Source organism: Pararge aegeria, chromosome 9 (genome assembly GCF_905163445.1).
Source record: "Pararge aegeria chromosome 9, ilParAegt1.1, whole genome shotgun sequence".
NCBI lineage: Eukaryota > Metazoa > Arthropoda > Insecta > Lepidoptera > Nymphalidae > Pararge > Pararge aegeria.
The window spans coordinates 9148220-9166225 of NC_053188.1; the positions used below are offsets into that span (position 1 = coordinate 9148220).

The window sequence follows — 18006 nt, forward strand, 5'->3', positions numbered from 1 at the left end:
ACACACGTTCTTCAAGCTTTTACGTCATTTTCATGTAGTGCCGTGTGGTTTACGTATAGCTATTTGAGATAATATCCGTTTTTTTTTAGAATACGGATTAGAAGTTTAATTTTCTGTTTGCTTATCAATATGCACGTGTATAACTTAACTTATTTATAGACATTACGATCATCGCCCTCAGACTGTTCATGTCCCACTTCTGCACAGGTCTTTATTCTGCTTAGAGAGAAGAATAAAGACCTGTGCAGTACTTAATATATTGCTTACGCGGTAACAGCCCCGTGGTTAAACCCTTCTCATTGTGGGGGGAGACCCATGCCCTGTAGAAAGAAAGAAAGAAAGAAAGATTTGAAGCAAACTTTAAGAAACGCGGATGAAAAACGTGGGCAACAGCTAGTATATCATAAACTGGTAGTTTCCTGTGACTTCGCATGCGTATAAGTTCTGATAGATATTTTTTTACGTACGTTTGTACGTAGCCGCTACTCTACCGATAAATGCATGACTCGTAGGTTCCCGACCCTTATGGTCGATGAATTAATGCCAATGACTTTTCTTTACCAGTCAAGTAGTTTCAGAGAATAGCACGTTGAAACAAACAAACAAAAGAACAATACTCGAAAGCTTCATTATTAGTTTAGTCAGTCACTGTTGAAATGCTCTGAAGTTTAGTTAACTAAGGAAATATTTAAATTTTTTATTAATAACCCACTACAGTGCACGGGTCTCGTCCCACAATGAGAAGAGGTTGAGGTCGTAGTCCACCGCGCCGGCCCAGTGCGGGTTGGTGGGCACCACACACATTATGTAGAATTCTCGGGCATGCAGCGTTCCTCACGATGTTTTTCTTCGCCGTTGAAGCAAGTGATATTTTAACATTAACTTAGAAGAGTTAGAGGTACGTGCTGTGATTCGAACTCGGCCCCCCGAAAGTGGAATCGAAGTCCTACGCACTGGGCTACTACCGCGTAAACAATAAATTAAGTACAAATCCCTGTATCTACTTATTCATTGTAAACCTGTGCAGAAGTGGGACATTAATAGTCTGAGGGCGATAATCGTAATGTCTATAAATCAGTTTAGTTGATAGGGAAATACACCTACATGTTGGTAATTAAACAGACTGAAAGACTTCTAATCTGTATTGAAAAAACAACGGTTAGGTATTATCTCAAATTGCTATGAACCACACGGCAATACGTGAAAATGACGTAAAAGCTTGTAGAACGTTGTAGGCGGCCAGTCCCTTCCCATTCCTCCCTGTAATTTGCTCTGTCACAAATTAGGTTTAACGGTCGATGGCATCCATTAAATTGCTGTGGAACCTGGCTTGTAATGAATGTGCTAATTTCACGTTACAAAATAATGAAACTATTTGGATTACATTATCAACGGTTTTAACTAACGATTTTCCTGGTGATATTATTTACTTTGTTTTAAAATAAGCTGTACCAGTTGCTCCTACCATACTTACTTCTAAATTTTATTGTATCCCTATAACTATCTAATAATAATTTAATAAAATATTCAACTGGATCAAGTAGGAATATACAGGGTACTTATATCAAAAAATAAATAATCAACTAAAGTATAATAGTAATTTCTGCAACTGTTGTATAACAAGGGGTATTAAAACACGAATGTGGGTGATAATAGTATTTTTGCATACAATACTTTATCTACTCCCATGATATGAAAGATTGAAACAGTTAGCTTGCTTTTAACATTAAAACAGCCAGTCCTAGTAACCTTATATCATCCAATGCTGAGTATATATTTATACAAGTAAACTATGTATTAACTAAAAACTAAAGAATTATTTATTCTAAATATACATATTGTGTAGTGTAATTATTTTTCACTGGAATATGTTATTTAATGTTGGAAGTCCCTGATCCCGATGTACTCGGCGAAATATTTATATATTTCTATTCCACCATATTTGTTTTCTATGAAAAACATAATTATAAAATATATTAAAAATATATAGCGGTGTGTAGTCTAAACTTGAATCGCAATTTGTTTACAAAACAATAAAAGTATCGTAGAAAAATAGCGGGGATTTAAATAATCTACTTTTTTATACGGCACGCGGCGTTTAGCCGGCCACGCGCGTGATTGTCAATGTTCTTTTTTTGAAATTCATACACAAAATACGCATCGAGCAGTAAGAAATTGAATAAGATGTTTGTGAGAAATCCTTTGCGCAGAAGAGATTGAAAAAAAAACAATGAAGTGTTATGAGGAAATTCTGTAAGATTAATATTTTTATATCATCCGTAATAACAATTATATCATCCGTTTGGATGGCATAATTGTTATTATGACATTGGGTGTTTTAATTGTTGACAATTAGCTAACTGTTTCAGAATCTTTTATAGTAAATTTCAACGATCGGAGCTGATAAACATTCTTTATAATAGTTATATGGCAGACTAACAAACGTGAAACAAGGACAGACGTCCTTCTTAAGACTGGAGTACTACGCCAACCCTTCTCACTCAGAGGAGTAACATAAAAATAACCAACATTAACATGTCATCTAGACTTTAACAAGAGTATGATAGAAAAAACTGCCTGAAACCATAAGGGCAGAAAAGTATGACAATTATATATAATTAATTCATTTATTAACATTTAAACTGAGAAAACGTCACCACCACGGCAATCATTAAATTTGATCACGGAATAAAAAAAACACTAAAAGTGAAAAGTATAAAAACTATATTACTTTAGTTCTTTGAAATAGAAGCACCTAGGTGTTTCGCTTACATTGCTAGGTATATCTAAAAAATACAACATTTTACAAAAATTCAAATGCATTTTAAATCATTAACCCTGACTTTTAAATTACTGTATGTGATGTAATCAACTAAAAATAACATAAATGTTTTACACAATGAGAGACGAGTATTTACATTGCATCGAAAGCACTGTAAATAAATTGCTAACATAATGTAGCACCGAAAACTTACTTTTCCCTAAAATTATTCGGCCATTTCCTTATCAGCTGCTTACTGTGGCTTATAAGAGCGTTATAAAACGTAGTGACCCGGAGCTGAGTATCGAATTTTTCACAATGTTCCAATAGAGTGGGATATAAATATTTTAGCTCCGCGTGATCCAAAGTCGGAAAGAGATGATGTAGCGCATGGTCCCCGAAACGCGTGATTGATTTAAAGTGATCTTCCATGTACTCGACCCTCTCAACTATGGTATCCATTTGATGTATGCCCCAATCCAAAAACTCGTCCCTGTAAGTAAAGACGTTGATGCATTATAGCGATATATTTTACAAATTTCTGAGTTGTACCGCTATGAAGCGATAAGGCCGCCAAATTGTATACGTTGTTTTGTTATACTTTTCTTTTTTATGTACTCTTTGTGGTGTGCAATAAAAGTATATTAAATAAATAAATAAATATACTACGACAATACACACATCGCCATCTAGCCCCAAAGTAAGCGTAGCTTGTGTTATGGGTACTAAGATGACTGATGAATATTTTTATGAATTATATATACATAAATACTTAGAAAATACATATAAACACCCAGACACTGAAAAACACTTAATGCTCATCACACAAACATTTTCCAGTTGTGGGAATCGAACCCACAGCCTTGGACTCAGAAAGCAGGGTCGCTGCCAACTGCGCCAGTCGGCCGTCACATATTCATTCATTCATACTCTCACTTTACTATAGGCAAGATTACCTAAGCGGCGCTAGCGTAGTAGTTGGAGCTTCGATCCCCGGCACGCACCTCTAACTTTTCGGAGTTATGTGCGTTTTAAATCACTTGTTTTAATGGTGTAGGAAAACGTAGTGAGGTAACCTGCATGCTATAATATCTAGAGGTTTATAACTAGCCACCGCCTAACAACATCCGACCGGACAAAAGCACTAGATAAACCTACCTAAGTTTCTAAATTTAATTGACGTTGTAGAAATGAAACATAAGTAAGTTATTAAAATTGTAGAAGTATGAAAGCACCTTGGTATGTCACCCTCGAAAAAATTAGTGTGTGCGTGATGACCAGCCGTCAGTCCAAACAACATCAAGAAAAAACTTGAAATCATTATTGTCGCCAGCCATACTGTGAGTGTCCAAGGCAGGAATACCCCACTCAGGTACCACATCCATAGAGGTAATAGAAACGGTATCACACCGTCCCATGTAAACTTTTTACGATTTAAATTGGATAAACGTCCCATAAATCTGAAAATTTTAATAATGATTAATATTAATTATTTTTTTAAGGTCCAACTGCATCTCTTACACGAGACGGGGTTGTAAAGTAGCGCTATAAACCCATCACGCAGTTTTAATGCGGGTTGGCGGGTTTTAACGACTATTATCACGTGCTAGTGATCATAAACAGGAGGTCACGTGCTTTAAAATGCAAGGGGACATTGCAAATTTCAAAAACTCCGGGGCAGTACTAAGATTTTACAGATACACTCAAAATTCATTTTCGTCCTGACCAGGGAATCGAACCCACTGTTGACTAGACCAATAATATATATTTTACAATATGCGTTTATAAAGTAGTATATATTAAGTAGGAACACTGTAATAATATTACTTAAATATGTCACAGCTGAGGTTGTCTATAAAAAATTACAAATGGTATTTAGATCTAATTAATCTTACTTTCCGGTCTTAAATACCTACAAAATATATATATATATATATATCTGGACTTAAACTAATTAAATAAAAATCTATACAGCGTATTAAAATAAAAAGAGATATTGAAATAAATCCAAATATTGATAAAAAAACAAATTAGTAACGGCAAGCACATCGCTGGCGTACCAACTGTAATTATTTTAATAATATTTCTGAGTACATTTAATAATACACTGTATACCTAATAAGACAATTACATCTATTTATATCAGTAGACTGTAATCGGTGGTAGGTATGTATATCTACATATTTCATTGTAAATTTTAATAAGCTTTATTCACATCAGGTTCGTTACAGTCCTTGTAAATTGCGAATTTAATTTAACACTTTACGCCACGCTGTTGTTTGTTATAGATTATTTTAATAATATTACAATGACTCCTTAGGAAAATAATGCTAGAACATGCATTTTAAGCAAAAAGTACTTTTCTAGTTGCGTGATCATTTCTATAATATTTTCTGAATTTGTCTAAATTGTTTTGGTGAGTTGATCAGCTTCGTTTTATTAATCGACGTACTTTCGAAAATTAATTAATAAGTTAAAACCCTTGAATATGTGTTCTCGATTGTAACATGATTTATGTTTATGACAAAACAACTTCCATTATGTCTAAATGAGAATGAAAGTACTAAAGCTATTAAATATTAATAAATAATAATCTGTGTAGTTTTTCACATCGAATTAATTTTTTTGCGCTTTTAAACCAAATGGTTGCTTCCACGATTACATGATGCAATACGAATCTTTCAATAGGATAATTTGCAAAGTTACCTTTAAACGTTGTAATATTGAACTTCTACAATTTTAAAACTATTTTAATATTTTTTATTTTCCAAAAAATATATATGATGTTTCCTCCAAATTTAGGTTCAGAAACACTTAAATGAAAATTCTTTCATCATAGACTCGGCGACTTCTAGAATAGCAGAAAATTGCATAACAAAAAAAATTGCAAATCACAGCATTGCATTCTAAAAGCGAATCCGGTTACGATCAAGATCACAACATTTGCATATTATTTAAACACGTAATTGTTGTTTGTACTATATAAATATAATATATTTTGTATGTTTGGGAATTGTTCCCTACAAATACGTGAATTTACGGAAAAAAACAATAATAGCATGTATCCTTTAACTTTTCAAATGAGAGGCGTAACTCACGTACTAATCATAGTTTAGAATTTCGCATAACGCATAGATGTTTATTAAAAACTCACTTTAGAGTCACTTATATAGTGGCGTGCACAGGGTTTTTCATCTAGGTACGCATAAAGCAGAAAGATGTGGTTAAATAGAAAAATCCTACTCGCAAGAGTTATATGAACAAAGTTGGGTAGGCAGTACTTTTGTGCCTGTATGAAGTGAGCACTGCTTATATTACTCTATCATCATCATCATTATGATCCTATTCACGGTCCCCTATTGGGCGCTGGTCTTCTCCAAGACACAAGGGTGGAGTCCGTAGACCAATATGCTGGCCATGTCAGGGTACTTGATAGGCCATTATGGGAAGCTCTTAGGCTTGCAGATTCCCTTGTTTTCCTTAACAGTAAGCGGTATTTAATCGTTTAAAATGCACATAACTTCGAAAATATAGAGGTACGTAACTAGGCTAGTCACTACACTATAACCGCTTAAATAAAAATATTATGTCGACGTTAGAAAATAACGTTAACAATATAAATGCTTTGATCCAATCTGGATCACATGATATTATCTTCTATGAATGAATGAATGAATGAATATGCTTTTACTGAACACCACAAAAATTACTTCATTCTATATTTATATTAAATTAACAAATTTAAGTGACTTACGAGTATGAAAATCCACTGAAGTTTAAGAGGTACATTCGCCAACTATCCGACCTATGCAAATAGTTGTGGGCACAAATACTGAGCCCACATAGTATAAAGCCAAGAATCACTGTCGAGGCAGCTCCATATATTAAATTCTTCGTCCAAAGCCAGCAACAAAGTGGGCTTCCAACCAACAAACACGCAAAGAGAAAATCTGTGACATTATCACTTTTTTTCCTAACATCGTGGGGTAATTCTTTGAGTTTTGCTGCGATTTTTGGTCTAAGAGTTTTATAAAAACCGTCCTCTTTGAATGAAAACGGGGAATTCCTGGATGTTTTGGCTTTCTTTATAAAATATTTTGGTAGTAGAGCTTCAACCACGACGTTATTTATATGGTGTGTTTCAAAGGCTTCTGTAATATCCGTTCCCTGAAAGTAGGAAAATTATAAAATTATAATCAAAGCGAATGGTAGGCTGCAAAAAAGGTTTACATCATACGGAATTCTATTAACACATTATGGTTTTAAGCATCTAACTTAGTAGGAACTCGAGATGTTTTCGTTAAACTTGGAAGATTTATGGAAGAGTAAGTAGTCTACTATGAGTCCCCTCCGATGTTTATTGTTGTAGTTTAAGTGAATTAAACATTCTATATGTGTGTCACTATCATGGATTTCTTGAATAAGGGTCTGTACTTTTTCAATATATTACAAGCTCTTTCATTTGGTAGTGTCGAGGTAGCTGTAAAAAAAAAAAATCTAATTCGCCATTTTATTGTTGCGGCCTTGAATTTGAAATTTGTCATAGTGTGTAGTATACTACTTGTGAAGCCCTTACATATGATACCCATAATGAGGGAGTTTTGAAAAAATATGTAATCCTCCATATTTTTTGCGGCGGCCATCTTGTACCGATTTTCATTATACATAGCTAATAAATAATACACTCCACTAATTTACCTTTCAAAAAGAAAAGGAAAATGAAAAACCACTAGGCTATTATCTAGGGCTTCTTATCAGTGTAATTTACGTTTCGTAAGTTTTAATTTGCTTTGTGAATTCGGATCGCGCCGATTCACGGTTTTGTGTTTGATCCGTAAACCTACTACCATCACTTTAAGCAGTGTTATTTTAAAATTACAGTTTATATGGCATAGGTTGAAGTATTAACAATAATTATTTATTATTATAATTCTAAACTAAAACGTGAATAATATTAACATATGCTTAAAAATCTTTTTTTTTTGCGCAATAAATCACGACAATCCGTGTTATTGTGCAGTGTGATTAAAAACAGACCAATAACTACACATTTATAATGATCATCATGAACATCGTTATAAATCCATTAACGCCACACTAAAAAGCACAGATTTCCTCTTAGAAGTTTTACGACGTTCTGGCGCAGTGGTGAGCGCTGTGGTCTTATGAGTGAAGTTTCGGGTTCGATTCGGGGTGACCACCCTTCCGAGAAACACGTGCCGCCAAGCGATTTAGCCTTCCGGTACGATGTCGCGTACTAAGCGATTTATAACTGCCATACCCTTAACAAGTGAGCCCTCTACAATCTTAGGATGCATCATCACTTAGCATCAATGATCGTATTCCAAGCTAACAAAGGGCGGATTGGTAGAGTTCATGTAGGTTTCCTCACGATGTTTTCCTTTGTCGCTATAGCAAGTGGTAGGTACTTAATTGCTTAAAACGCACATAACTCTAAGAAGCAGTTTCAATGTCATGTTCAATGCGATTTAAACATTGACATCATGAAAAAAACAAGTTATAATTATTTTAATGCCCTCAAAAAATGGCCATGTATTTTTTCGCATTTTAATAATAAACAATAAAATAACCTATTTTGTCTGTCCTTGCTCTGCACTCTTAAGTTGGCTGTTAACCTTTGAAGTGTAGCACTTATTAGTGGTCTAGTGCATTTTATTACAACGTAGGCAACTAATTGTGTTCCTAAGTGGATTCGTTACGGAAACAAAATCAAGGGTAGAATTTCATAATTTTTTTTATGCCCTTCTTGTTATACAAAGTTAAATAACGCCTAGTATGACCATGCTTATTTCTATCACCATGCTTATTTCTCAAATTGATGAATACAGGGCGACATGTTATAATTAGACCACCACCAATTATATTGGAGTATAGCTTGTAATAGAATCGTCATCATCATCATCATATCAACCCATTACTCGCCCACTACAGAGCACGGGTCTCTTCCCACAGTGAGAAGGGGTTAAGGCCGGAGTCCACCACGCTGGCCCAGTGCATATTGGTGGACTCCACACACCTTTGAGATCATTATGGAGAACTCTCATATGCAGGTTTCCTCGTGATGTTTTTCTTCACTGTTGAAGCAAGTGATATTTTAAACGCTTTGAACGCACATAACTTTGTCAAGGTGCGAGCTGGGATTCGAACTCGGCCCCCCAAAGTGAAGTTCAAGTTCTACCCACTTCGCCGCTTATGGTCTATCGCTGCTCGTGTAATGGAAGAAAAAAATATTTATAGATCTAATATAAATAGGGTACCTTTGTAAATTCAATCCACTGTGATCCACCAGGATGAGAAGATACGAAGTCTGTCAAATCATAAATACTATCATGTATTCTCCATAGACCCTCAGCACCGTCTTGTATTTGCTTCCCTAATAGCCATTGTTGGGTAGTTTTAGGTTCTACATCCCTATATAACGGGTAAAGAAGTTTCGGAAAGCTAACTTGTCGTCTGTTCGGATCTGGAACCATTTTGACTGTAAAAAAAAATGATATTCAAAGGTCATAAGAATTATGTCGTTATGCACGAATAATAGCGCACACAAATGCACAATAGTCAAGTTACAGTAATATAAAGTTACAGACAGTATAGAAATAGATGGAAGCATTATAGGTACAAAACGTAGAGGTTTTAATAAATACAAATTATGTTTTGTATAGTAATTAGGTGCTGAAATCTTATTTCAATTATATGATTGAATTAAATAAAAACTAAATTAAATTTGATTTGAAATAAAAACTTCTGCAGTTAAGTTGAACGATTTTTGGTAGAGGGAAAACATATGGGTTCGCATCACCGATGACGTTTACATGTTCACAGCGTATTGCACCAAACTAGCGTCGTGTAATATGCGTACATGTTTACGTAACTATATAATAAAACTAAAATAAATAATGGCTATCATTTTTTGTAAATAACAATAAGAAACCTTTAATAAATCTGTTCTCTTTATTCGCTCTTTATTAGATATCCATAAGCTATTTTTCATTTTTGTGAGTTATTTTATATATTTATTTTACTATATTATGATTTTGGCGTTCCAAGAAACTGCCTGGGTATGTGCCCCGGTTTGCCCTTCTAGATCCGTGACTATTAAGCCTCATTATTTCCGAAATAGCTTGGCGGTACCGCTATATCAGTAGAGTGGCAGGAAACTCTACTAGACCAGGCAGGCATTTAATTTTCCAGAATAGGTTCCGCCGAGATCGAACTCGGGTACTCCAACGATAGCGCTGCGTTAGAGATGTAATCATAGAAATTATGCGAAAAATATATGGGGCCCTCATGTAAATAATTTATCGAACAGGCTTAGTTCTGCTGCCTATGCGGTAAAGAAGATACGCCATATGACCGACGTAGAAACTGCTAGACTGGTATATTTTAGTTACTTTCACAGCATTATGTCATATGGAATTTTACTTTGGGGTAATGCTGCTGATATTAGCACTATTTTCAGAAGAGGGCTGTTCGTTCTATCTACAAAATGGGTCCGAGAGAGTCATTGAGAGATAAATTTAAAGATTTTAAAATAATGACAGTGTATAGTCAGTACATATTTGAAAATGTTATGTACGTTCATAAAAACATTTCTAAATTTAAGAAAAAATGTGACTGCAATAATTTAAACGTTAGAAGTAAGAATAAACTTACATTGCAATATACTAGGTTACATAAAATTCATAATTCGTTTAAAGGAAATTGCATACAATTCTACAATAAACTACCAATTGACATCTTGGAGATGTCTCTTAAAAAGTTCAAAGTTTGTATTAAACGTAAGCATATAGAAAAGTCCTAATATAGTATAAAGGACTACGTAAACGATAAAAAAGCTTGGGTGTAAATTATTGCTCTAACCAGGTTGCTCTTCTAATAATTTAAAATGACATTGTGAGATGGTGATAACAAAAAAAAAACACCCGGCTAAGTTTGTTGTGGGCTTCTTCTTAGACCAGGACGCGTTTGGAACCCTCGTAGCTTTAGTTTTAAGTTTACGAATGTGGTTATCGCCATCATCTCACTACCGTGTAATTCTTATGTACGCATCAAAAGTGCCACCTATGGGCCTACTTGAATAAAGATATTTTTGACTTTGACTTTGACTTTGACTTTAATAAGCAACACATTAAAATATTCTAACAAAATTATTATTTTGCAATGAAGAATTACAATTACAATAATTAATTGTAATTAAAATATACGTAGGTGTCTAGCAACCACAAACAATGCAATCGCAGTAACTTCTTCCGCTTATAATATCTGATTTCTCGTATATACAAGACGGACAAGGTTTTACAAGTAATTTTAATGTCTTAAACTTCAAAAATCCATAGGACTTTCATATAACTTGCGTATTTTAAATAGAGTTAAAATTTTCGCTAAGTTTGTAGGTATCTATCTAATTTTCTTCTGCCACTAAAATGAAAAATAATAATTAAAATAAAAAAAACCATTGATTTAATATGTTGCTATAACATTACGTTACGGTCAATTGCGAGTTGGTCTTGCAGACTTAGTATATATACGATCTTACCGAACCCTACGTTTACCGATCCGTCTTTCATTTGATAGGTTTTTTTGCTCAAAATTGAATCTACTCTCACAAATGTTTGCGTCAATATTTATTAATTTTAATATATTGTTATTTGCTTTGTATATTTAGAGATTATATAGAGCCTGATATTATCTATTTAGTTAGTCAGTCAGTGAATGAATAGGTTATGAGAATTTCGCTTTGATATAATAATAGTAGTCCTGCCAGTAGTCTCTACCGCTTTGATTAATGCGGAACTGCTGCTGTGAACAAACACAACTTCGCAAACAACAAATATTATAAGGTTTTTTGGCGTTTATAAGTAGGTTTACTATGCCAAGACCAAATATACCGTTAAATAAAATTTTAGTGCGCTCTACATTTACTCTACAGGGGTAGGTATTAAGGTCATTGTCCGGCCAAACAGACGGATTAACATTCGTTTTTATAACAATAACAGAAAGGGATTATAGATACTGCTTGCGTGGAAAATTACAAAAGGCGTGTAGTGTCATGTTTGTTTACGTTGTTGGATCATTTGATCTGACCTGCGCGCAAAAAAATTGCAGAATAACTTATTCGATGTACCGTCGGCATTTGACTATTAATCATAGAATGAAGATTGTCTCCATGTAGGTATTTAAAATCGATTTATCGTCTTAGACAAAGTATATAAAAACAATCGAAATACTGATATGATATTAATATGAATGTAATGAATAAACTAATCAGATTAATTGATTTCGAGTTGCGTAAATAGTTAAATATTCCTAAATATAGGAATTTTTAGGTTAATTTTTTTTGGTAAGCTGAATATTAATAATTTTTTTTTATTGATCTAAAACGAGAATCCAGATTTAGGTAGGTAACTACATTCTATTATACCTATACCTATGCCAACATGACAGTAATAGTCTCCTATTACTACTACGAGAAAAAACATAGTTTTTGTATTTCTCATGAATGATGTCGTACCTAATAAAATTGCTAATGGGCACAGACTTCAACTCTCAGAGAAAATAGGGTATTACTATTAGTGCTTTGCCCAACCAATGAATCAAGATTAAATAATAAATATACTACGACAATACACACATCTATTTTAGTGCCAAGTATAAAAAATATATGCATTGGCTTCACTAAAGGTCGTAGCACAACGGACGCAGGCGCTAAACTTATAAAACATGTTTATGATGCCTGGGAATGTTCACAGAACGCCATGGGTGTTTTTTGTGATCTATCTAAAGCTTTCGATTGTGTTGATCATAAAACCTTGCTTCTTAAGCTAAGCCACTATGGTATCCAAAACGTTGCACTAAATTTGGTTGCCTCTTATCTCAGCAATAGAACCCAAAGAGTTTGCATAAATGATGCAAAGTCTCAGGGTTCAAATACCTCAATGGGTGTCCCACAAGGCTCGATTTTGGGTCCTTTTCTATTTTTAGTGTATATAAATGATCTACCGTACCATGTCAGTGGAACATGCGACATTGTATTGTTTGCAGATGATACATCTCTAATTTTTAAGACTGATAGGAGTAAAGATAACTCTGACGAAGTAAACCGTGTTATGTCGCATGTGTCGCACTGGTTTACAGTTAACAACTTACTTTTAAATGCAAAAAAAACAAAGTGTGTCGAATTTATCTTACCAAATGTAAATAAAATTGATAAAAATATAATGATAAATGGTGAAACACTAAAAATAGAGACTTCCACAGTTTTTCTGGGCGTGACCTTGGATAATAAGCTACAGTGGGGTGCCCATATAGATTCACTAGCGGGTAAACTAAGCTCGGCTGCCTACGCAGTCAGAAAAATTAGACAGATTACTGACTTTGAAATAGCTAGGCTAGTTTATTTTGCGTACTTTCATATAGTGTTATGTCCTATGGAATCTTGTTATGGGGTAAAGCAGCTGATATCGAAAATATATTTATATTGCAGAAAAGAGCTGTACGGTCAATATATAAACTTAAATCACGCGAATCCCTCCGTGAGAAGTTTAAAGAAATAGGCATACTTACTGTAGCTTCACAATATATTTATAACAATATAGTATTTGTAAGACAACATATTAGTCTTTATAAACAAAAAGTGGACATAAACAGTCGACTTACAAGAAATGGTCATAAATTAGTGTCATCTGCATATCGTCTGCGTAAGGTACAGGTATCATTTGTAAGATTGAGTATACGCTTTTATAATATGATTCCTAAGGTGATTTTGGACCTGCCAATGCACAAGTTTAAAGAATTTGTTAAAACACATTTATTACAGCGAGGTTACTATACAATTGATGATTTTTTTAATGACAAGGTTGCTTGGAAGCATCCGGCTCCGCTTTCAGCTCTCACAAGATAGAAAAATGAATGTTAAAATGCAAAATGTAAATTGTTGATGTTGGAAAAGAGCAACTGCTGAGTTTCTTGCCGGCTTCTTCTCGGTAGAATCTGCCTTCCGAACCGGTGGTAGAATCACTACAAACAGACAGACTTGACGTTTCAAAAGTGCTTATATTAGGCCTACTTGAAATAAATGAATTTTTAATTTGAATTTGAATTTGCATGTTTGTGACTACCGTTTTATTACTATTTCAAATGTTGCGTAATTCGTTCGTAATATTGCTATTGATGTAACCCAGGATGCGAGCAATATACCAAAAAACATGTTTCTTGCATTTTTGTTCATTTATATTATTTGTTGTTCTAGCAGCAATAAAAAACACAATCTGTAAAATTACAACTTTCTACTATTACACTCTCTATAGTTCATGGGATTCAGTCCACTGACAGACACACAAACTAACGGATGGACGGACAGGTAAAAAGACGGACAGCGGAAAACTCAGCAATGTCCCCTTGACAACCACTGGGTCAACTTATTTTGGAAAACACTAACATGCCAAAAAAAAAGTTTACAAATACACTGCTAATACAAACATGTGTCATACACTTGACCCAGCATCATTCTGGTTTATTTTTGTAGATATTTTGGCACTACGGTTATAGCGGCATCTAATGCTGTAATTGACTCTACAAGAGGTGAATAGGCACAAACACATGCTTTAACGGTGAAGGAAACACATCATGAGCAAACCGGCTTACGAATCTCCATAAAGTTCTCAAAGGCGAGTGAAACCCACCAATTTGGCCACCGTGATAAACTACGGTCTAAACGTTTCTCTTTCTGGGAGAAAACCAGAGCCCTGTAGTTGACCAGTTATGGGTTTCTAGTGGTGATATGGGTTTATATGGTACTGAAACATAGTTATAATGATTATGTATCGTGTATTTAATGACTGAACCCATTAGCTAGTCGCGCTAAATGGAATGGCTAGTTCTCAAAAAGTTAAATAAAAAGCTGTATAAAAGAATATCACGGGGATTATGTCATGAAACATTGACTTAGATCCTTCTGATTTTTACAAATCAGCGTTCAAAAAGGCTTTGAACGAAGAAATCTAATTTAAGGGTTCGACGAGGTATATCCAGGGATCATGTCAGAACTCCTACATGTTTCTTTATAAGCAACAAATCCAGTATTTTTTAAACAGAAAACTGTCCAGCGGACTAAAATATAATAAGTTGAAAATTTAAATGTGATTAAAGTTTGTTTGATAAAACAATATAGGGGTACAAACACGCTAAAACGAAACGTTATAGAGTTTTAGTATTTAGTATTATTGTGTAATATTATAAATGTCAATGTTAGTTTGTTTGTTACACTTTCACGCAAAAACTACTTAACCGATCCTCATGAAACTTTGTACACATATTCTTGTAAGTGTTAGAAGTAATATAGAATACTTTTATCCCGACATTAAGCTCGGTTCCTTTGGTAAAGTGTTTGACGATTAAACACCAGAACTCCGTCAAATTATAACCGATTTAAATAATTATTTTTGTACTATAGAGGTTATAATATGTCTTTAATTTTGCCCAAACTTTGTGTAGATCTGATGAATGTGGTTGGAGATGGAGGACAGAACTCCGGACGGCAGAAAACCCCTCATTTAAGGCTTAGCGATATTGAATACATAATTTTTTTTTAGAACTACATCTAAATTGAATGCCACATCAAAAAACAAAATCAAACGCAAACAAAGTCGCGGGTAACAGCTAGTTGTTTATAATTAGACAGAGTTAGCATTTCATATCAGTAAAGTAATGAGTCTATAGATCCCGCCTACCTTTTTGTCAACTTGAGTTAATAAATATTTGGTTCCAATATGTTTGGCATGTCAGTATTATTTCTACGATGATTAAATTTGGTTCATAAACAATAAGTTATGCGTGAACAAATAAAAAAGATATATGTATAATTAATATTATTATTATAATATTACAAAGGACACATTTTATTAAAATAATTTTTTAGCCTTAAATAGTGCTATTAGTAAAGCAAATTCGTAAGAAAAAAACGCTACCAAACAGCTTCCGCGAGCGCTTACTAAATGGACGTATTTACTATGTAACAAAACATTGTTTTTACTGATTAGAATTATGAAATTTATCTTATAAATAAATCGCATTTTATGACAAAACTAATAAAAAGGTGATTTACTATTGTTATTAGTAAACACAGAATATTAATCCTTAAAAAAAATGACATTTTATTATTAAGACAATCTTATTTACATAAATTTTGTCTGTCTTCAAAAAAAGTAGTTACACGATAGTCAAAATTGTTCATTCAAAATCTTTAATTGATTAGGTTAAGTTATTTACAAGAATTAATCAGTCGTGGAATTTTTAAAAAGGGAATTAGTTTAAAAAGGGACTTGTTTAATTATTTATAGGTATAATACCAGTACCGGTTAAGCAGCTTCTATAAAATGAGCCTATTTAGGTACACTTAAAAGGCATATTACGTGACGGGCAGGAAATTCTAGTTAATAATTAAGTATCGGCGGTGGAGTCACTACAGACAGATTTACTGTAAATTCAATTCTATACTGTTGTTGAACTTTTTAATATACATATATAACTTTTTAATTCAATTCGCTGCAGAGGTTCATTTTTTGATCAAATAAAATTTTTGATCAGACCTAATCCGTAATATAATAATATGATAGAAGAGATTATTTTCTTGAAATTTAGTTTTTACGTTGAAAAATAATAATTCATAACACTTGCTAGTAACTTGGGTCTTATTACATTTTATTGAGGCTCATAATCCAAGAAATTATATTACCGCACTAGTGAAGCAAAAAATATAATTTAAACACGTGTTATTTTTGCGTCGCTACTAGTTATATGAAGCGGTGATAGCCCAGTGGGTAGGAGCTCGACTTCACTTTGGAGGGTCTGAGTTCGAATCCCAGCGCGCACCTCCAACTTTTCTAAGTAATGTGCGTTTAAAGTAAATAAAATATCACTTGCTTCAACGGTGAAAGAAAACATCGTGAGGAAACCTGCATGCCTGAGAGTTCTACATAATGTTCTCAAAGGTGTGTCTCGACGCGCTCACGCTGGCCCAGTGCGGATTGGTGGACTCGTCCTCGATCGTAATGGTGAAGGAGGAGGAGGCCTAGGAGAACTTCACAACCATTTAGACTCCGGCGTCGGGAAAAGCAGTGTAAACGAAACGAAGAAAAGCAGTGTTGCAATAGGTTATGAGCTGTCGACATTTAGCTATTATAACTTAGTTAATTGTAAAAATACAAACTAAAAATATTAATAAAAAAAAAAATTACAAAAAGAACTGAGTTTGCTACATAACTAAAACAAAAAATAAATATTTTGAAAAGAGAAACAGTATATTAAATAAATCTTTTTATATTTCGTAAATTTGCATTTTACTATGCACCGACTTTAAAATGTTGTAGAAAATATTTAATTATTTATTTGTATCAAAAAAAAAATTTGATCTAATTTTTTTATTGATTTTATTAACTGCCTATAATTAAAGGAACACAAAACTATAGAAATATAACAATAGATTTGGATACAAAACAGTAGCTAGTAGTCCTAAAGTCAAGACATTATAACAATTTTAAAATCGTTGTAAAATAAAACAACCATTTAAATATTATTATAATAACTACTAAATAGGTACAAATTTAACGATACTATAATGTGTCCTCCACGAGAGCATTTATTACCGGAAAGAACAAGCAAATAGGTCAAGAATTGTTGGAGAAATTGCTGAAAAATTGCAATAAAACGAAAAATCCGGTGTAGTAAGACAGTTAAAATACTATTCAAACTGCCCACCTGGAATATTACGTTTAAAAACATCTAATTACTTACTCTTTTTATGAACTGAGCACAGTATTTAAAAGTAAAAGTTATAAGTATCAATTCATGATTTTGTTCACGTCGAAATATAAACACTACGTTGAATACACTGTTAGATTTGCAATTGTAATTTAGTAAATCAGTTATGTTGATATTGAAGTAAAATGTATGCTATCGTCCGGTGCGCGTCAGTGATTGGCCGTGACTGGATACCAAGGGAGTTGCGCCTGAGGTTATTCAATTTGGAGTTCCGTTATATCTATCTTAAAATTATAAAACAGCTGAAGTAGAAAGAGTTTGTTTGGCGGTTGAATAGACGAACTTTAGGGATTTTTAAGACGAAAGTATAGGCGATATTCTCCTTACAAATCTTAATATATAAAAATCTCCTGTCACGATGTTTGTCGGCGATGGACTCCTAAACTACTTAACCGATTTTAGATTAA

At 33.6% G+C, this 18006-nt stretch overlaps 1 protein-coding gene across 2 annotated transcripts; it reads right to left on the reverse strand.

Annotated features, from left to right (window-relative positions):
- Positions 1–2652: 2652 nt before the first annotated feature.
- LOC120626612 (cytochrome b5-related protein-like) lies at positions 2653–17748 on the reverse strand. Of its 2 annotated transcripts, XM_039894225.1 has the most exons (5): positions 17573–17748; positions 9040–9260; positions 6516–6928; positions 3997–4221; positions 2653–3254 (listed from the first exon to the last, which is right to left on the reverse strand). In XM_039894225.1, exons 2-5 carry the CDS (start codon positions 9253–9255, stop codon positions 2972–2974), a joined length of 1137 nt encoding a protein of 378 aa, XP_039750159.1. In that variant the 5' UTR covers positions 9256–9260; positions 17573–17748; the 3' UTR covers positions 2653–2971. The 2 variants fall into 2 exon arrangements, with proteins under 2 accessions (XP_039750159.1, XP_039750160.1); XM_039894226.1 differs by lacking the exon at positions 3997–4221.
- Positions 17749–18006: the final 258 nt, after the last annotated feature.

Coding starts and splice junctions, on each gene's coding strand:
- LOC120626612 (XM_039894225.1), bottom strand. CDS start 9,255: ATGGTTCCAGATCCGAACAGACGACAAGTTAGCTTTCCGAAACTTCTT. Junction 6,929..9,039: donor AGTGGATTGAATTTACAAAG/GTACCCTATTTA, acceptor TCCTACTTTCAG/GGAACGGATATTACAGAAGC. Junction 3,255..3,996: donor TTCGAGGGTGACATACCAAG/GTGCTTTCATAC, acceptor CTTTACTTACAG/GGACGAGTTTTTGGATTGGG.